General features: G+C 38.6%; 1 protein-coding gene and 1 long non-coding RNA gene across 2 annotated transcripts in view; both read right to left on the minus strand.

Moving 5' to 3' along the window:
• The window catches only part of lama2 (laminin, alpha 2), a 224,905-nt gene that overhangs the window by 4,219 nt on the left and 198,749 nt on the right, over window positions 1–21,937 (minus strand). The window contains exons 62-74 of the mRNA XM_036147259.1: window positions 21,886–21,936; window positions 18,212–18,363; window positions 17,914–18,090; window positions 14,663–14,852; window positions 11,562–11,654; window positions 5,432–5,544; window positions 2,249–2,342; window positions 1,919–2,014; window positions 1,445–1,525; window positions 1,246–1,323; window positions 1,077–1,155; window positions 842–961; window positions 590–720 (exon numbers count right to left, since the gene is read on the minus strand). Of these exons, the coding sequence (XP_036003152.1) occupies window positions 590–720; window positions 842–961; window positions 1,077–1,155; window positions 1,246–1,323; window positions 1,445–1,525; window positions 1,919–2,014; window positions 2,249–2,342; window positions 5,432–5,544; window positions 11,562–11,654; window positions 14,663–14,852; window positions 17,914–18,090; window positions 18,212–18,363; window positions 21,886–21,936 (1,455 nt within the window). The remainder of the gene's footprint in view (window positions 1–589; window positions 721–841; window positions 962–1,076; window positions 1,156–1,245; window positions 1,324–1,444; window positions 1,526–1,918; window positions 2,015–2,248; window positions 2,343–5,431; window positions 5,545–11,561; window positions 11,655–14,662; window positions 14,853–17,913; window positions 18,091–18,211; window positions 18,364–21,885; window position 21,937) is intronic.
• LOC118566139 lies at window positions 3,028–4,624 on the minus strand. Its single transcript, XR_004932830.1, has 2 exons — window positions 3,332–4,624; window positions 3,028–3,242 (listed from the first exon to the last, which is right to left on the minus strand). It is a non-coding gene; the product is annotated as an uncharacterized LOC118566139 (long non-coding RNA).

A 21,937-nucleotide genomic window follows, 5' to 3' on the forward strand; every position in this document is an offset into this window, starting at 1 on the left:
GTCTTAAGAGGTTAAATCACCTTAAGGTAAACGGGTTCTCTGCTGCACTTGATGACGAGCAGTATTTCAGGAAATTACATTTAAGAAAAAAACCCTAATAACTTAAAATAAGTCCACTTTTGTTCAAATCTGGCATGTGATTTTTATGCTTTTACATCTTGGATACCTGTGCAATGTACAGTAAACTTTGTATTCAAGAGAAAGCTCACTTAAGCTACATTTCCAATGACATTGGAGCTAGTAGTTGACACTGTTTAGATTTTAATTGTCATATCATACATAAAAAAAAATAATAGGAGCTAAGACTGACTGAAACTACATGTTGAAAGACCTAGTATGGACAGTCTGGCTAAATTGGGTAATTGTGAAGGTGTAAGATGTAGACTCTGCAAAAAAAACAGAAACGTGGAAACATGTAGCAAATCAGCCCCCAGAGACCAGTATTGGGAAACAGTTTGCTTGGTGCTTTGAATCATTATAAATTATAGACTTACTACTTAAAGGAAAACCAGGAAAATAGTTTATGGTTGAACTCTTCAACCTCATTATAAAGGCTAAAAGTGAGAATGGGGGGAAGAAATGAGACTACCTTGCCATCGACGATCTCCAAACCCAGTCCATCATTGGCTTGGTTACTGACTGTCAAGAGGACTCCACTGGTTTTGCTGGTTCGAAACTCTAATGCTATTGACACATCCAGACCCACCCTATAGGACGAAACTAAATGGAGACAAATAACTTGCATTAGGATTGTTTTTGCTCGTTTCAGAAGCTGCCGGTGTATGGTTTTAACCAAGCTCTTTATGTCTAAGTTTGGTGGAAGTAACCTGGGTGAACTCACCAGCTTTCAGATACCCAGTTCCATCAAAATAGGTTCCTGTTTCGGTAGCAACGAAACATCTCCCAACCATGTAACTGGAGGTGGGTGCAGCCATGTCCAGTTTAAAGTCCTCACCGACCACTTCAGTAAGGCCCAGAAAGGGAGGAAGAAGGGAAATACATTTAAAATATGGCTTTTTTCAGAAATGGAAAAAACAAACAAACGTGTATTAAGTAGAATATGCATGGGACCATACCTGTTGGAGATGGCCTAGTGCTCACAGGGCTTCCACCCATTGTTAAGTTACGGATACACCCATTGATACTGTAAAGAATCTGCAGGATGAAAAGTCCAGAGGAAAACATTTTTAAGTGTACTTTTTCCTGTGTATCCAACTGTTTGATGTAATGACTGAGGATCCTTACTGGTCCTATTCTTTTGGTGGTGTAGTTTTGCGGTAATCCACCAACATACACCGTTCCAACCACATCTAAAAGGTCCGCCTGGTAAAAAGGAAATAGTTACATGTAATAAAGCAAATGCATAAAAATAAAATCAGTGGTTTGATTTCATGCAGCACCCTAATACCAAAGGTCCCTTTCTTTTGTGAAAGGTGGTGCTTACCGTCTTTGGACTGATCATCTGCTTCATGTATCGACGCTCAACTGTTAGCACAGCTCTCTGTTTGGTACGTTGCACACGGATCTAACCAAACAGGGAACAGAGCAGTCAGAGTTTAGAATTACCCCCCCCCCGAAAGGAGTACGAAATTCTTGATCCAAAAAAACAAGAATTTCTAACAAATCTGCAAACTGAACAGTTTTAAGGCGCAGTATAGATAGTCATAAGTTAAATAAATGAGTTGGTCCATATAGTTTCTAAATCCAGATTCAGCCCAGGTAATATAATACCTTTTAAAAGTGCAAAGATGCAGTGAAATTTTTTTATATGACCAATGAGAGTATGCCGTTATTGCAGATAAACAATTGTAAGGGATGTAAACTAAATATTGGTGTATTTTGCTTCGGAACATGTCTAGTTGTTATAAAAATATAGAAATTTAATAAATTAAAAATAAACAAGTATAAAGGGTCTTACTTTGTGCCAGTTACCATCATTAATGGAGAAAGGAACGCAACCAGAGATGTTTCCGTGACCAAGATCATAACCAAGACAAGCTTGTCCCTCCTTGATCTATAGGCAGAGATTTATAATACAATCAGTAGACATGGCAAGAAATTTGTAAAATGTATTACGTTAAAACCCGTTTAGTTTCTCTTTGCATTGTCTTACTCTGAATAAGTGATGGGTTATGTTTTCAGTGTAGGTACAACTGTCATATTATTGAGGTCATTAAGGAATCAAATGCTGTATCTGAGAGCCGCAAAGCACTATGTGGACAGTAAAGCAGAACCAAAAGAACCCTACCTGAATTGAAACAAAGTCTGCATGGTTTATTCTTGCCATGTAGAGCACAAGGCCAGAAAGCTCCTTTGTCCTCAGCTCGAACTCCAAAAACAACCTGAGACAAGGATGCATGCAGACATTTTTTGTTTAAATCCATACACTCATTTGCATTCGTTCCTGGTTTTAATGTGCTCCATAATAACATCCAGCATTAGTAGCTGGGATATTTTTGAAAATTAGATCATCATTAAAACTGCAGTACTTAAAAGGTTGTTTTTACATGACCTTTTTCTGCACAATGCAGAAATAGTAAAACAGGGATATTCTAGCCCCTAAAGAGGACCAGGTATTAAATATAGCTGTATTTTTAGTTTTTACCTGCAAAAGGAAGGCATTTTAGTAAATGTTTTTTCTCACTTCATGCAGAAGGAAGTAACCCACAACAGCAGCTACCTTCAGCAAACACTAAGCACATTTAATTTTAATTAACCGTGGTCTTAAGAATTATCATCTTTGATCTACATCCAGTCAAGCAAATCTTATAATTCTAATAAATGTGCACAATTATAATTTTTTAAAAATTGGCAGAAGTCAAATTTTACCTGATTGGTGTCATTGTTGTTCACCTTTAAACAAAACTTTTTTCAGTAAGGGAAACAGTAACTGCAAATCTCAAGCCTTTCAGTGCATTTATGAAGTGCCAATTTGAACCCCAAGTATGTACTTGGGGTTTATGTGATAGACGAACACAAAGACGAGTATCATTATAAAGTGAAAAGCAAAGTATGCATGGTTTCATATTTTTTACTAATTACAATGTTTGTCATGCATGAAAGTGAATCTGCTCAGAGTTGATGGGAAGAATATTGAAAGGGAATCTGTTAGCTGGTGTGGATTACCTTTACAGCAGGAAAACAAGCCTAAACATGCAACAATGCATGAGATGCAGCCAGAGTTAAAATGAAACATTGTAGATCAGTCGTTTTCAGCTTCAGTCCTCCAGGGGGTGTTGAACCTTAACCTGACAACAGCCAGCTGCATGTATCGCTCCGCCTAGCTAGGCGGAGCGATACATGCAGCTGGCTGTTGTCAGGTTAGTTGAACCTTCCCCTGGTTCAACACCCCTGGATTTAATGAATAGTTCATTACCAGGACTCAGCAGAATTTGATGATACACTGATGAGTTTTTCAGACATTATTTCAGCTCTGTAGAATTTCTTTCCTATAAGTAACAACTGATTCTAACTGTAATTATATTGCTATTTGGGGTTAATTGTTTAAAATAATCTAAATCTATGTTGGAGCAGGAACACATCTAAAACATGCAGAACACTGGCTCTTATGGACCTGATGACATTATCGGTTTAGATCAGAGAATATTCACGTCACAATTGTGTTACAACCAGTTATGTTTAATACTTTTGGCCTTGTTAAATGTAATAATGCATAACAAACAATTTTAGCTCAAAACCATTTTACTAATAAAAGCCTTTGAAAATGTCATAATTGCAGCTGATAACATAATACATAAATCTGCTTTTCTCAGACATACATTATTTTATTTTAGCAGTTTTAGGCAAAGTTTGAGCATCAAAAACAATTTTATGGATGTCATACGCATTCATCAAGGACACAAGATTGACAGTTGTCTTAAACTTTTTGAGCCAATTTAGGATTAATTGTTGTACAAAATATTTTTTTTTCTAATTTTGTATATCTAAATGTAATACTTCATATATGGGGAAAAAAAGTACATTTCACTGACTAGTGAAATAAGCTGGAATTCACTATAAGAACAATGGCCATGTGACCTACGTACAAAATTTCTGCTCGGTGTTAACATGCTAATAATAATAATAATAAAAAAAACACGCTAATGACATAATTCATTTCAAAGGGTGTAGCACAACTTCTAGAGTCGCCCCTCTGGCGACGAGTTGATATGGCACCAGGGTTGTACAACCTCATGGGAGAAGAGGAAAAGCATTTGCTGTGACTGCATAGGTCTTTTCTTTACAGGTGTAGTCTTCTGAGGTAACAAAGCTATAAATATTGAAGCTAGTCCACGTTCTGTCGCTAATGCACCAATAGTGGTGGAAATTCAACAAAATAGCCAGAGGAATGAGACTGTGCGCCGCGTAACACCAACAAGCACGGCTAAGGAGTACGACTTGAATCTCTCTCACATGAAATGAGACAAATGGAGCCTATAGAGACAACTGTGATAAATGGAGGAAAACACATTTTACACGTCAGGCAACTGTATGGGAAAGAAAACAAAATATTTAACATCAGAAACTTGGGCAACTTTAATATTATTGTATTTATCATAGGTTGTATTGAATTTAAAATGGCCAAAATGTTTGCATTGTTGGCTTTACTGGCTGTTATTACCTTATATGTTTTTGTATATTTTCCTTACCTAGGCCTACCCCTAGGGAAAAGCCTATAATCCTTATAACCCTTACTCTAACAGTGAAGAATATGAATGCCCCTCACACTTCTCAGATTTTTATTTGTGAAACACTGGATTTTGAAAACCGATTGTACATTTTTTTTCTTTTAACTTTTCTGTTGGTCATAAAATCTGACATGAATACATTGAAGATTGTGGTTGTAATGAGACAAATAAAAAAAAGTTTGAAAGGTTTGGATTCTTTTTGGAAGGGCCTGTAAATGCTAAGGATGTAGACAACACACTACCTAGTAACAGGTGAGTTGCACATTTCCAAAAAATAAAAACACATTTGACACCAAAATAAATGCAATTCCTCCTTTCCCAAATTTACATTATGAAAAATACACAAACTATTGCTTTGCCTCTCTGTAACGGGCTTATACTTTTCCTGTTTTTACCCTAAACGCACATGTCCACAAGGACTGCATCAACGTATGGATCAGTCAACTTGTTCACTTTCTCAACAAGTTTTGAGACTGTTGACCATTTATGTGCCTGAAGGAAAATCTGATCCTGTCAAAATGATCACTCCCTGGACCTGTTGTGTGCTACATGTTACATTTGACAGGTAGATTTTTCCAGAGGCCGTGGGGGGATTTTAACCAGTACAGTGAGCTCTATGTTGCCACCTACACAGCGAGCCACATTGCTTCCTGACGTGTTAGAGCCGTAGTAGATTGTTAACAGGAAATCAAGCACATGGAAAGCAAAAATACGCAGGAAATTATGATTGCCTTCAAACTTACTTCTCTCTGACTTTGGTGTCATCAAAGGCGAAGCTCATGTGACTGTTTCTGGTCAGTCCAAACTGATATGCCTTTTCCAGCGACGTCGGGGCCACAGCTGATGCACACGAGTCCTGGAGATTGGACATAACATGTCAAGCTCCACTGACGGGGTCTCACAACACTGCTCCTATTTCCTTCTGTCAACAGGAGCCTTAACACCCAGGTTCAACACTTGCCAATCACTCTAATTGGGTCCCTGCTTATGATATGGAAGTAACTGAGGCCACTATGGCAGGTCACTGTGGGTTATAAAACAGCGCTTTATACAACTGCAAATATTTCATGTGTTTTGTCTAAGTTCACATTTTTAGATTTAAGATTGCAGATAGAATAGCTAATAACTAGACAAAAAAATAATTAATCATATCATGTGACCATCAGATATTACCATTACTATTCTCAATACCATTTGATTTTAAGGACTTATCTTTTTGTGATCTGGTACGTTTAGCTTTTTGATGAATCTAACACATTTTTTTCAAATCTCCTAAACATAATCACTTGTATTTTCAAACCAATTCCCTTTTCAAACAGCATCTGTTCAACAATTTTCTTGTTTTTTTTATTTGCTTATCTCAGGATGTAGTTCAGCTCTTATCCACAGGGTGTCATTGTTGTCATTTTCTAATCAACCTTCATTCTCTTCAACTTCTCTTTGGGTTCTTCGGATCTTCCCATTTATTCAAGCTATCTGCTTTTAAATTGCCGTGTTGTCAGGCATTGTAACTACTTTTTATTAATTTCAAATTGTATCTCATTTCGAGTATAATTTTACCAATTCCTTTGTAATATTAAAGTTTGTGTTTTTCTTCCCATAATGGGGCTTTTGTCAAATACTAAGGCTTCTTACCTTTTCTAAATATTTTGTGTCACCCTCCCCTGTACTGTTTACTCATGTCTGCCTTTTTCATCTTTTATCTTTTATTTTTATTTGAACTGTAGCTCTCCTCCTCCTTAGTACCTATGAATTTGCAGGATGGGCACTCTTTACTGCTTACAACCGTCCATTTCTGCTTCAATCCTGAACTTTAAACCTGGGCTCTTCCACTGCTTTTTCATTTTGCTGAATCCTTTCTTACAATCCTAATTTTTTTATCCTCAACCTTGTAGCTATTGACCAGTTAAACACTTCCAAAGAAAACTCCAGATTAGAGGAAGCATATTCACGGCGTTTACTTCAGAAATCTGTAAAACTCAAAACAATACAGTCAGTTATATTCGGCAACATCAACTGTCAAGCACATAGATAAAACATATCACTAAATTACAAACACAAAGCTTGGAGATGCCATTACAACTAAGGCTAAGCACATGCAGATCTTGGCTTGAAACTGCGCCTCAGTCAGACACAGCTCATTTTACTTTCAATTTCCATATTCCATGCCCCTGTAATCACCAGAAATCTCATTTTGCTTCTGTTACTCAATATCTCCTGGCCCATCCTCATCCTGTGCTCCATCCCGAATCTGTTTTTAACTACCAACACCTTCGTCTCTGAACCAAAAGGAAAAACAAGTCAGCACAAAGCATCATGTTTTTTTTTTTCTTCCTTTGAATCAACAGCAAAAAACAAAAGTGGTTTCAGGATTTCTTTTTCTCTAACACATGAGAAAGTGCGGTGTGCATGTGCATTCGGGTCTCCTGTCTCAATACGTTGTTGAACTGGTGTATGGGGTAATTATTCCCCTGGAAGGTGAACCCCCACACCAGTGTCATCTTGGTTTGGACCCTCTGCCTGGTTTTGTTCCCTGCCTTCAGCTCAGGCCATCTTCCTAGTCCATGCTAGGGAAAAATCACCCCCATACCATGATACTGCCACCACCCTTTGTATGTTCAAAATATGTGCACTTAGTTTTCTGCCAAACAGTGTTTTGCATCTCTATTCATATGCTCATAGCTTGTTGCAAAGTGCAAAGAAGACTTCTTTATGATGTTCTCTCAACAGTAGATTTCTTGTTGCCATTCATATATGAAGCGTCAGACTTAGGAGCAGGCGAGTAAAGTTTGTTACCAGGCTGTCCTACCTGAGCTATGCATCTCTGCAGCTCATCCAGAATTATAGTTTAGCATCTCTGCTGTTAAATAATGCCTCCCTTCCTGTATATTGAGATGGATGGCAGTGTCTCGGGACGTTTGCAGTAGTGCCATCCACTTTTCCGTTTTCAGACGGTGGATTGAACAGTCCTCTGTGAGATGCTCAAAGCTTGGGATGATGTTTTACATCTTAACCTTGCTGTAAACCTCTTCACAGATGTGTTCGCGAAACATCTGATGGGGTTCCTTGCAGTTCACGATGCCGAAGCTGAACGACGCTCAAACCAACCTCTGAGGCCTTACTACTGACTGCATGTGGTTGCACTGAATTTTATTTACAGGGATCAGAGTAAACTGGACTAAATACACATCCACGCCACACATTCTTTATATGAAAAATATGAAAAGGATTTACTGTTTCCTTTATGTTCACAGTTATGCATCCATTTGTGTTGGCTAACAAATCAATTACTTTGAAGTTTGTGGTTGTAAGGTGACGAAATGTTAGTTAGAGGTGTGAATAATCTGGCCAGGCACTGCGTGTATTACCCGTTAATTGATAAAACCCCTTAAAAAGGAATCTGAGACAACAGTATGTGTCTCAGTCGCCAACCCTCTTGTTCCCTTTCAAGTGAAGACATTCCCAGTTTGTGACCTTGCTTTGTTGCAGCTGACACTCACATCTTATCTCATTCTGTCCTCATATCTGCTACTCCTCCTCCTCAACCTATCTAACAAAAAAAGACAGACGTCACTCGTTCAGAAGCCTTTTCCTTCAATTCATCTCTGGGTCCCTCTCCTTCGTCTTTCCATTAAGCCAACAAAAGACGAGCAGCTTTCTGTTCAGAAAGCCTCTCTCTCTTTTCATCTCTTCCTCCTCCGATCCTCTTTCATCCTTCCTTCTTGTCCCTTCTGCGTCTTTCCATTAAGCTAACAATAGGAAGGCAGTTTTCCATTCAGGTCTTTCTTTGGAGGTCACGGCAATAGAATCCGGAAGCCTTTAGTCAGAATTTCTTGCATGCATCTGACTTTCTACCACGTCGATGTACAGGAAGATTCGAATGAAGCTATTCTTTCAAAGTTTAGATCAGGAGTGTCCAACTCTTGCCCTCGCGGGCCGGTGTCCTGTATGTTTTAATCTGTCCCTGCTCCAGCACATTTGAATTACCTCCTCGGAACGTCATCAAGGTCTGCAGAGGCCTGCTGATTAAGCACTCTTTAAGCTCAGCTGGTGTTGAACTAGGACACCACTCCTTGAGGGCCGACTTTGGACACCACAATTTTGGATGTTTTTACTTTTAGCACGTCATAAGGTTGACTAATATCCGTACAATTTTCAACTTAAAATTCTCTAACAAGGTTCTATCTTGCAGACTTATCTGAAGCAGTAAAAAAGCCATTTAATAGTTTTAAAGCTAAAACAGGTTTAGGGCTAGCCTCGTGAGACCATCCTGATCTCGCGAGCTTTCAAGGTTTCACTCGCAGATCAGTCTGGCTACTCTCCGTTAAAGAAAATTTGGAGCCGTTCACCAAACGAACGTCCAATCAGCGTTGGCTTTGAGGCGGGTTGAGGTGTGACGCAACCAGAAGCGCGACAGTTCAGTCTAAAGAACATGGCGGCTTCAGCCGATGAAACTAGCGTTAGCGTGGCTATCGAGCAAGTTTTATCGGAATTACAGAGTATTTCTCTGCTGAGCTACGAGCCTTTACCTGCAGCAGCAAGAGTAGCTTGGCTTGTGGTTGTGTTTTCGTCGTCGCTCGTAACAGAGCGACGACAAAGCATGTTGACGAGTACGTCATATGCTTCGTTGATCTGATTGGTTTATTTGGCCCGTCTATCACCAACATAGGCCAATCAGCTAACCAGTATTTTCGCCCCTTCCCAAAATAACTTCAACGGAAGGTTTCCAGATGGATATGCGGAGCAAATCTATCTGGCGGCGTCAGGTTAGTTTAGGGCCTCATCCCTTGAAACACTTTGCTCTTTGGAGGCTTGTTAGATATGTTACTTCTCCCCAGAACAATCCCCCCCCCCCCCCCAAAAAAAAAAAAAGCTAAACTAAACAAGAAATAATTATTTTCAAGGGAATAATTTCTCATTGTCAAACGGGCAGCACAGTGGCTTCATAGTTATCACTGTTACAGCTGGTTTCCACTTTTCTTACGTGTATAGATTAGTCGTTAGCTGTACACATCTGTATGCCTGGGGCCCATTAAGGGAGAACTTTTTCCATTGACCACTGCAGATGGAAATCAGTTCATGTTCAACTTTGGACAGCACTAAGAAAATATTGACTGGATGGAAGCCTCAACAACGGTCGTCGTGTACCTCCCCATCTGTTAAAAATGACTCATCTAAAATTCATCCATTTTCTTTTCCTGCTTAGTCCTTGCAGGGTTGCAGGAGGGCTACTGGTTATATCCAGTGGAAACTGGGCAAAAGGCGCGGTACATCCTAGATGCATTCACGGGTCCATCAAAGGGGCAGCACGGACACACGCACAACAGACAACCATTCATGTACAGACAAACAAACACACATTTAAGGGCACTTCAGAGTGCCTAAGTCACTTAGCATGAATGTTTTGCCCAGTGCAGGAAGCGCACACACAGGGAGAAAGGTCTTAGTCGGGTTCAAAACTGCGCGTCTTTTTAAGTTGCCAAATGTACAACCACTGAACTTGCCCTATACACAGTTAAGGCCAAAGTTATTCATACCCCTGGCAGTTTGGATTTAAAATGATTTATATTCAACCAAGACTTCTGTCCAAAGATAATGTAACAATGTAAAAAGAGCATCAGTTTAGAAAAAAAAAAATATATATATTTTTACATATTAGAAAATTACAAGTCAAATTATTTACACCCTTCTCACTAATCAATGGAAAAATCTTAATTTGCATCAAAGCAATCAAACTGGTCTTGTAATTGCTAACCAGTTTTTTTGCATGTTTCGCTGGTATTTTGATGAATAATCTTTAGTTATGTCTTTTAAGCCGAAAGGTCTTTTTGCTGTAACTGTAATTTTATCGTCCCTCCACAGATGGACTTGATTCAAACGAGAACTCTGGTCGTGCCTCTTTAACTCGACAAAGTTACTTCCAGTTAGAAAAAGCATATTGGTAAAATTAAACTATTAATTTAAACATGAATCTGCCAGGTGTAAAGATAATTTTGCCAAATTATTACTTTTCTGCTGCTTGTGTCTGGACTGGGGTCAAAATTCAAGCATATTGTAACTAAGCAGACCAATATATATATATAATGGCTATGGTTCCTCACAACTTAAAACTCTCCCAACCTTTGGCAACATTTTCTATCCTTAGCAGGCACAACGCAGTTTCAAAGAAAAACAGTAATTCTCAGAAAATGCTTTGTATTTTTGACACACCAGCTGTGTTTGACATCATGGCTGATTTCCTTTGAGCATAAAGAAAAATAACATACGTTAAACTCTGTTCCATGCAAAATAACAGGGGTTATATGACACATTAATATAGGATAATGTTAAGAAAGAGTTTTTTTAGTTAATAATATTTTGATAAATGCTAATATTTTGTTTTTTTTTAAGCAAAAATAAGCTTCCTTTCCCAGCAGGAAATGTTAACATCTTGGCGAACATTAAATTGCAGGTTTAAAAGGGACAGTTTTGGAAACGTGATTATATAAAGTATAATTTAACTTATACTTTAAAAGAAGGATCATTTGTAAATCTATTTGGGAAAACAGCTCAGCTTTTACTTGCCCAGCCACTGACAGACCAGTTGTACTAAAGTATTAGATCGCTGCTTCAGCCTTGACTCAGAGAGGCAATGAAATGTTTGGGCAACTTAAAAGAAGTAAATGGATGGGAACCTTAAAGATAACTGTTATTAGTTTGAATTATTTATTTTAATTCATCATCAAATTGTCCTGATATTTAACATTTATGAGGTCAGAGGCAGAACACTGATGTTACTGACGATATAGTTTAAATTTGTGCTTTCAAAAACATATTAACTATAATATTAAACTAATGAGGGAGCAAAGCATCAGTCTGTGTGTGGGTGTATACCGGGTCTGTGCTGGGGTCCAGTTTAGCAGTGGGTGGTGCTACAGCAGCAGGCGAGAGAGGCGTGGCAGCAGCTGGGCCAGGGGGTGTGGCCTCCTGCAGGTCAGCAGTGCAAAAGCAGGAAGGAAGGGTTTAAATGGCAGTCAGAGATAAAGCAGAAAAAGCCCAAACGGCAACAAGCAGGCAGTGATGTCATCAGGAAAAGCCATAAAGATTAAAGCTGAAAACAGAAAACAGGCTGACTGGAGGGAACTGTAACGTTCTCTGTAGTAAAGGAAATGTCTGGTTTCTTCAAATTACACATAGCTTTAAAACTTACAAAGCTTCTTTCATCTTAAATTGTTTAAAGAATTTAAAAAACTGGAAATTAAAATATGTATTACAAAGAGTGTAGATAAAGAGTTTTCTTCAATTTACATCTTCCTATTAACAGTGAAGCAATTCACATTTTTTTTTTACCTCCCTGAATGCTCCTTTGTGTAGTAGCGAGATAAACTTCAGTCATATTTCCAGTTTTAAACTTTTTAGTTACTCCTCTGGGTGTAGATATGGGAAATTCTAAGTGAAAAGCTTTTTTCTTTTAGCTATTTCATGATTAATGAAGGTCAGCACATCTGTCTCGCTTGAATGGGACGTTCTCCTGTCTTCCTTTTTAAAAAGAGCAGCTATGAGAAGTGAACCCACTGTCAAATTATATTTATACCACAAATAAAACAGGAAGTTATGGTGTTCTAATTAAAAGTTCTAGACACACTGATCAACTTAAAAAGCATAAATAAAATTGTATTTCAGTCAATTTTATTTTATAGGAACATTTAGGGGTAGCAACAACTGAAGCATTTTTTGCAAAAAACAAACAACATAAAAAAATGTCAAAAAGCAGCCATCCCCCCAGATTAAAAGTTTAACTTTTTAGCAGCAACATCAGATGTCAGACGATTTATTTACCGGTTTTTTTTTAAAACTGTCGAATCCACTGTCAGTTTAATCAGTTTAGAAGACAAAACATCAGCAACTTAATGGCCACAAAAAGTCTATAAAAAGCTATTCAATTATTTATAATGCACATTTAAAAACAGCAAGTTTGCTCAATGTGCTGTACAAAACTAAGATAAATAGAAATGGATAGAACCAAGACAAACTATTTCTCTCACTCTGCTGAGTTCTACTGATCTCCAATTTGCATTGCTTGTTGTCATTTCAGCTTTTAACTTTTTGCTCTCTCTCTTTTTCTTCATAGTAGGTACACCTGGATTAGCGTTCTGTTAGCTGTGACAACATCCAGGGAGACAGATCATCCGCTACTACCATCCAATGTAGAACAGATTACTGGATCAATGTGTGCTTCTGTGCTTTTTTGTCTCTCTTGTTGTGTCTCTGTTCTGTCTTCTGTAACCCTCAGTCGGTCGAGGCAGATGACCGTTCATACTGAGCCCGGTTCTGCTGGAGGTTTTCCTCCCTGTTAAAGGGGAGTTTTCCTCTCCACTGTTGCTTCATGCTTTCTCAGTATGAGGGATTGCTCCAAAGCCATCAACAATGCAGACGACTGTCCCTGTGGCTCTACGCTCTTTCAGGAGGAGTGAATGCTGCTTGTCAAGACTTGATGCAACCTGCTGGGTTTCCTTAGATAGTATTTTTTTTTGAATAGTTTTGAAAGGAATGGGAATTTTGAAATTATTCTAAAGTTTGATTTTAATTGTTTTATTATTATTATTCATAGCCCCAAAACAAAACAAAAACTCTCCAATTAAGTTCAGACTTATTTGCCAAACCTATTTTATGATTTAAAGGAAATAATTCAGCATTGCATTCTGAGGTTTGGTGACCACCAGCACTGGGATCTAAGGCAGGCAAAAGCTTTTAAGACGTCCAACACCGTTGGAGAAATATTTTATCAAGCACAGAATGCCTATATTCACATCTGTTGACAAGGCGGGCGTAGTGAACAGCCGCCCTAAAATAAAAATAAAAATGCATCAGAGCTTAATACATTTCATACTGTGGGTAATCGTGGCTCAAGTCGGAAAAGTCGGTCTGACAATCCAGAAGTTGTGGGTTTAATTCCAGCATACTGCTACATGTCGATGTGTGTGTCGTGTGATTGTAGCTATAGTGCTTTGAGTGGTTGCATGACTAGAAAAGCTCTATATAAATTCAGTCCATTTATACTGAACCCTGCATCCAAGAAATTAAGTCTTAGAATTTAAAATTTTCTCTAGTATCCAGCAAAATGAAGCTAATTTAAGGCAGTTACCTCATTTATCTGGCAGATGGGGACTCAGAACTATGCCTCCTCACATTCTGCAGTCTATACTGTATCATAAAACCAACTTGCAGCCCATAAAGCAACAAACCATAGAGTTACAGCAGAGGTGGCGCGGTTCTTTTCGCTCTTGGCTTCATGATCAATGTCCTTTAAGAGGCGTAGTTTAGCAGCTAAGTGAGTAACAGATAACCTGTGGCTACTGCAAGATATTTATTAAATATGTCAAATAGTTCTCATATTTCTAAGCCAAGAGTATGTATTTAATAGCTCACTGGCTGCCAGGTTCTTAGCATAGTGTCTAAACGTTAGTTCAGAACGTTTGGCTCCTGTGCACTCATAAAACGTAAATGACATGCACAGTTAGCCTAGCGTAAGACTGTGGCTCTGCACCGCCTGACAAGCTGCCAAAGGTGGAGTTTAGTGACTCAAGGCTAAAGCGACTATAAAGAAGAGTTAATGGGCTGTGCAAGTGCCGTGTGATAAATCTCCAAGCTAGCACAGTGTGCCATGGCTGGGTTTCATCAGAAAGAAATAGGAGCATGTTTGTATTTGAGTTATGCCTCTCACAGTCCAAAGTACATATACTATACTGGAGCGGGACATCCGTTTACTCCGTCAGATATGTGGGGATTCTTTTTCTACTTACACTTTTGAGCAAATACATCCATTATGCTGTCTTAAACAAAATTAACTGCTGCAATTACAATTATTTTATCCTTACGTGGAAAAAAAAACCCTATTTATTCACTTGATTTAATGCCCTTAGTTTGCATCCTGCATGTATTGTCGTATGTACAACGGTGACTGCTAGTCTAACTGTGTGAGCGTTCCCACTTACATCTGGACGACCAGGAGGGGGGGTGCCAGGAGCTGGGGTCAGCGGAGGACTGACTGGTTTGGAGTCCGGCTCCTTTTCCTCCGTTTCCTTCTCCTCTGGTAGAGGAAGGGGAGGTGGTGGTGGAGCAAGGTTCGGGCATTGGCCAATTTCGGCATTTTCAAAGGAAACGGGCTGGGAGAAATCTGAGAGACTGAAAGACAAGCAGGCGATTAAAATGACGGCTACGTGGTAAGGTGAGCCAGAAAGAAACAGCAGAACAAGGTGAAACCACATCCACAGTTTTTTTTTTTTATTAGGATTATTTATAAAATAAAATAAAAAGTCTTATACAACAACTCCCCTTGCTTTCTGGAAGTTTCTAATATTTTTTTGGTGGGCATGTTTAATTAAAGACAATATTTCTAACAATTTGCTCAATTAAGTTTGTATTTTATCAGGCCACAAAACTCACAAATATTTCAATGACAAATAAAAAAGACGGCTAAAAGCAGGTTTTTTTTTCTCTTTTTAACCAGCAGCCTGTGAGTAAAGTGCGTATCTCTCTTCATATATTTTTGTTGCATATACAAAAATTGCCATTTTGAGAGGCACAATTTGCCAAAATGTAGAATGTCCAGTACCAGAGAAACAATCTGAGGTAGTCCAGTAATAAAAAGCGTCCTGTCTTCTAAAAAGATCTACAACATCTAGAGCAGATGGATATATGAACGTCTATTTGACTCGGTTAATACGTCACTGTGTTGCGGAAACACAACAAAGACCTCAAAGCTTTCGGATTGAGGTTTTGGCATCCCTTAAATAGAAAAAAATCAGCTCAGCAAGTACAATTAAAAGTTTTTCTCCTTATACACGCTATCGCCATTATGTAAAACAACAGCGCTTTGCCCCTTGAGCTAAGTGGCATTTTAAAGCTTGAATGCTTCATAAATGGCTGGGCAGACTATACTTGTCAGTTAAAGCCCCTTTACACAAAACTAAGGCCACACAAAAGCACAAAAAAACAAAAACAAATCTCCCAGAAGGTACATAATCTTTCCAGGGTCCTGGAGATGTAACCTGCAGTGCATCAAAGACACAGTTCACTCCCCATTATGTGTGATGGAGCATGAGCGTTCTTCGTTTTAAGCACGTATAATTCCTCTTTATTGAAACATTGGCGGTTCATTAATCACAGAGGTAGGATGTTTCGGGTTCTGGATGCAGGGTGGATGAGCCTGTTACCAGCGGTGGGAGCTTATCCATGGCATGTAGCCGCTAAGCGCGAGGGCGGATTGGCCATGAGAGAATTTGAAGCAGAAGCCACACTGTCCTCATGCTGACTCCAACCTCATCACTCCACCACCAGGCTGGCAGCACTTCAAGTAGTTAAGCTATTCATATTGCATCCCTGCTTTGGCTGCAACCGAACGCATCTATCTCACAGAGCAGCTGAAGCGAACAATGCAGGATCGCCACACTAATAAATACAGAACCATGAGCAGGACCCTCGCGTATACAGTGAAGCTCAAAATTATTCACACCCCTGGCAGATTTAGGCTTTTATTCAACATGAGTAGAACATCTCTAAAAAAAAGAAAATGTTTAATTCTAAAGGAATCAAGGTAAAATCTTTTAATTGCATTTTCACATTTAAGAAAACTACAAATTTAAAGTTATTATCCATTTCTCAGTAATCAATTAAAGAACCCTAAAGGCCAATACATCCAATAAGCTCTGTGCAACTCCTGATCAGTCGTTAGCACGTACTCCACTCGTATATTGACAATTTCTCTTTTGTGATGAGCTCAAAGTCTTTGTCGTTGGAAGGCCTTGAATCAGCTTCAACTCAGGAATCTGGGTTGGCCACCTCCAATTAGAAGAAACATGTTTGTTTGTGAAATTTAAAGATCAAACCGAAATCTGTTAGGGGTCTGAATAATTTTGGGCTTAACTGCAAAGATCAATACATCCCTGCTGAAGTAGGGTTCCTAATGGTAGAGAAATGCTCGCCCCTCTAAATCACTGCTTGGTTTGTTGTCATATTTAGCGATGAGGAGGGGGTAATAAATGGAAAAAGTGCAAACAGCGACTCATAGGATTTATAATTGCACATTGGTTGCAGGACGATATTTAAAAACTAACTTCAGGGCTCCGAGCTTAAGTGTGATAAGCTTACAGTGATCAGCAAAAAACACACAGATAATGAGTTTTATATGGATGATTTTTACTGCGCTCACAGAGATATGCACAGATAAGATTTAGTGTTCATGTGCACAGAACCCTGTACAGAAAAGGTCTTCGCTTGGATCCACACAAGCCTTTAATGAGTTGATTGAATACCTAATGGTGTTTCCTTCCTAACTGTATGGCTGTAATGACCGGTTGAGGAGGTTGTTAGGAAACATGCCCGTGCAGACTTGATCCTCGTGGGGCACACTGCAAAAAGGGAACCAAAACTAGGTAACATTTTCTTGAAATTTGTGTATTTTTCCTGGATTTGAGCAGGTAACTAAGCCTATTTGCCAATGGAACAAGATTGATGCACTTAAAATAAGAACAATTCATGTCCATCATCTTATTTCAAGTGCAGGATAGCTATTATTATCTTATTTTAGGGGTAAATGCTCATTCCACTGGCAAATGATCTTATTTAGCTGCTCAAATCAAGGGAAAATATATTAATTTCAAGAATATCTTACTTACTTGTAGTTCCCTTTTTGCAGTGCAAAAAAACAACTATTCAGTGAGTTCAAACAACACTAGCATCATGAATGCACTCATACCAAAATTATTATTTTTTTAGATTTGGCACAATCTAGCTGCATTCAAACGTCATGGAGGTCCTGGAGACTGCAGACGGGTCTCAATCTGGTGTGAACGGGCTCTTACAAACTCAAGGTTCAAGGTAACACTGGAACAAATGTTTTCTCTGGCAATATGTATGAATACATACACATTATAACGGGAATTATATTTGGCAGTGAGGAGAAATTAATTAAATCGTATATGATGCAGTTAAGCATAAAAGTATTCATACCCATGATAGATGTACCAAATTTAAATGTTTACCAACACCTTTTTTTCTGGATCTATGGAAGGTGCTAATGGTAGATAAATACATTCTCAAGAAGTTTCTGATGACAGGCTTTGGTTCATCTGGAGTTTTCTGTTTGAAACACAACTAGACTTCGGCAAAAAGTTATTTGCTAAATTCATCGATTGAGTAAGAACGTTTGCCTAGTATAAAAGGAAAAAGAAGAAAAACTACATACATTGAATTGACCATAAGGTTCCATATGCATCCCTGGAACGGGACGTTGACTCTGTTGGATGTCTGCTCCACCTCTGCTGGAATACCACCGAGGAAAATGTGCTGCAGCCTAATTGGCTGGTCATTGGGGAGCGCCGCTTCCATCTTGGGTTCCTCATCCACCTGCACTGCAAAGGACCTGATAAAGAGTAGACTTGGTTGCAGGCATCAATAAGATTAAACATTAAGTGAATTATGAAGTGCGACATGGACAGGAGGCGTAAACAAACAAAGATCTCCTCATAAAATAATGCATTTACCTTCCAGCAAGCCTTTCTATGCGCAGCGAATGCTCTCTGCCGTCATTCAGGTCTCCTTGGTCAGGTCGTCTGATGACACGACGCTGACTATGAGTGCCCGTATTTATTAGGACCTCAAGAACGCCTTTGTTCAGCATGACTGAAAGGTAGGGCTGCAGGAATTGGATATAAAATATATCAAGTGTGGAACATTCAGACAACTCTTTGGAAACATACAGGGATTAAAAAAATACCACAAGAAACTCATTCATAGATATATATATGGATATATGAATTTCTCCCCTGGGGTATTATTAAAGTATCTATCTTCTCAAATCTAATAACAGGTATATTAAACATTGTCTTAGTTAGAAGTTCATGTCAATAATAATGATTTTTATATGGAACAAAGAAAATTATTTATAGATCCAGGAACATGTCTATTGGGTTTCAGAGATTAAAAAAAAGGGAGCAAGTTAAACATGTTAATATAATTTTATAAAAAGGCTAACTGGTCTGACTTTTTGTTTGCAGCAACCTCTTTTTGAACTATGAAACATTGAAAACAAAGCGAAAGAGTGAAAATTCGCCAGTGACAATAATACATTATTTTTAAGGTTTTGGTACTTTCAGTGTACAAAAGCTATTAACCTTTCAGTAAATTGCTGCTTTTTTTTTTTTTACTAAAACCTAACGGTACAAAACAAAACAAAGCAGACTGAAATTAATAAAAATTTAGCAAAACTTAGGTGTACGTCTTTATTTCTTTAACAAAAGATCCAACACGGGCCATCTCATCTCACTTTGCCAGAATTCCAAGAACTTTTAGATGTATCTAAATTTCCCCTGTAACTTAGAATAAACCCAGCCTCACACTTCTATTGTAAAAACGACGAGTGGGAGAGAAGAAAATCATTCAGGAAACAAGCTGAACAGGGAACAGACTCTGAAGAGGTGACGAAAAATGGGGGGGAAACTGGATTAAAAAAGTAAAACAGGAAACGAGGGCTTGGTAGAGCCAGATATGGGGTGTATAGGGAGAAAAAGAAAGTACAAGAGGAAGAAGAAGAGCGGCGAGCAAGGAGGAAAGGATAACAAGAGATGAGAAGAGCAGAGAGGAGGAGATAATAGGGGGGAAAGATGAGAGGGCAGAGAGCAAAACAGCAAACTAGATAGAGATTGGGTGGGAGAGAAGGAGTGAGACAGCCACAGAGGTGCTAGAGAGCAGCGGTGCAGGGTCAGGCTAATTTGAATTTTAATTCACTGTGTGCCAGAGGGCGAAGTGGGAGACAATTTACCACCTGAAAATGGAATTTCAATTTGAGGTCGGGGACAAATTGAACTGAGATGTAGCTACATCATGGCTCTTGCCGCGCCGTCTCACACTCATACGGCGATACAATAGGATGAACGAGCAGACACAGACACACGCGTGAACAGACACGTCAAACATATCGGAGGATGGCAGACTCTCAGAAATGCTTACAAAAATGAGTGTGAAATACGTAAAAATATATAATAAAAAAAAAAAAAACAATATGGAAAATTAAAGCACAGGGTGCAGGTTAAACGACTGTGGAAAGCAGAAATGAGAACCCACAGTTTTCCACGTCAAACATGGAACATTTTCAGGTTTTTAGGCGGAGTTTGAACACCTCCGCACTTTTTTTGCGGATGTGTTCAAACTCCTTCAACTTCTTTACTTTGTGCGCTGTTCCAACGATACATTTCAATAACAGCATTTCCGCAGGATAGTAGGTGACACACACAAAGCAGCTCATATTTGTGAAGTGGAGAGAAAATATTACATGGTCACTTTTTATTTTTCACAAACAAAGAAAATGAAGTGCATATCTTTTCAGCTCCCTCTACTCTGTAATCCTGAAATAAAACCCAGTGCAACTAACCCAATTGATAAAACAGAATTGAGTGTGTAATTAAGAGTCAGTATAAATCCAGCGCATGCCTCAGACTTGTAAGAGAACATTAGTGAACAAACAGCATGACAAAGACCAAGGAACACAGCGACGGGTCAGCGAGAAAGTTTTGGAGCAAGTAAAAAGCATTAGGTTAAAAAAAAAATCCCAAAAGTTGAACATCTCCCAGAACACTTTTCAACACATTATTTTAAAATAGATTTTATTTAGGAGTACCAGAGTAAAGGGGACTGAATACCTATGAACTTCAAATTTTTGCAAAGTGTTTTAAAAAAAAAAAAAAAAGATTATGTGCCATATTGCGTACATCCATCCTTTAAACCCATCATTTAAGACTATTAGTTACACCCGGAGTAATATTATGCATATTTATTCCAAATACTGTGAAACTTTATTTTAATGACAGTATTTAACAATCTTAAAGTGGAAGAAAATCGTAGGAAGAAATGTAATCTTTACATTTCTGGTTAGAAAAATAATTTAGAGTGATATTTAAGCAGATTTAGTCTCACCTGCATGTCAGAACAATTTGGAGAAATGACGCACAATAAAGCGTATTTTAAACATGAAGAGCACCACCTACAATATTGGAAACTCACAACTCTTAATTCTGGCAGAGAAAGAAAAAAAAATGTTTTCACACAATTTCAATTTTCTCATAATTTTTTAAAATTGTTATTAATTATTTATGCAAAAAAGAGTTTAATTTCAATGAAGTTCTAGATTTACAGCAACATTTACATATTGCCAAGGGATTTCTTGGCTAGAAAAGTTATGCTAAGATGTTTCCTGACTGGGTTTGGCATGTTGTTTTAGAATATCCCCACAATTTAGTTGTTTTAGTGAAAAGTGTAAGGCTCTTCTACGCTTCTTCTGGTTTCAGCTTCAGTTCCCTTCCCTCTAAATCCCCCAGCTGCCACCACTCCTGGATTCGTCCTTCCTCCCTGTCCTCTTCTCTCTCCCTCTGTCCCTCTTTGAACCAGCAATTAGTCAGGGCCAAGTGGAGTTTATGGCGTTTTCAACCTCGCTTAACCTTTCTCCACACACATGCCTGCACGCACACACACCGTACCTGCTAGCACGCTTTGTAAAAAATAGGATCATATGCCCGACAAGCGTTAATGACGGATAAGCTGTAGGTAACCCTCTGTCTTCCCTGTTCTGATCGCACTCTCAAACACTGACGCTTTATAATTTACATTTGTGTAAGCAGCGCGCAAAAAAAATACACATTAAGCCAAAACGTGCTAATATATTGTACATAAATGGGAAAACAAAATGCGTGTATAACAAAACATTGTGATGAGTATTTGTACGTGGACACAGATATAAATTGCGTTGGTGGAATCAATTACTGCCGCAAAACTTCACATCAAGTGCATGGTTGTTCATGCACAGGTGGAAACCTGCGCGTTTGAGCCGCAGTTTTTTCATCTGGGGAATAACCTAAGTATGGCTACACAAAACGAAGGAAATCCTATTAATATGCTCCTAAGGACACTTAATTTGCTAAGAGAAAAGGAGCATGTGAGCTGCTTTAGTCAGCTAAAATCTGAGATCCCAGCTAATGTCAGCTTCTGCAGATCTTAAAGTTTATGTGTCTTTGTGCAGTAGGTATCAGTGAGAGAGGTTTTTTTTTTTTTTTTTTTTTGCATGAAACCAAATTCAATTAGCCAAGCTGCCAACAAATGCAAATCTCATTAATAAGCACTCATGTAATCATCATTCACTTAGGGAGCAGAGACGGTATGAACCCACCTCTCCTGACTGCCTTCGTCTTCTCTTTGAATTTAAGTTTGACCTGCGAACC

Source organism: Fundulus heteroclitus, chromosome 15 (genome assembly GCF_011125445.2).
Source record: "Fundulus heteroclitus isolate FHET01 chromosome 15, MU-UCD_Fhet_4.1, whole genome shotgun sequence".
NCBI lineage: Eukaryota > Metazoa > Chordata > Actinopteri > Cyprinodontiformes > Fundulidae > Fundulus > Fundulus heteroclitus.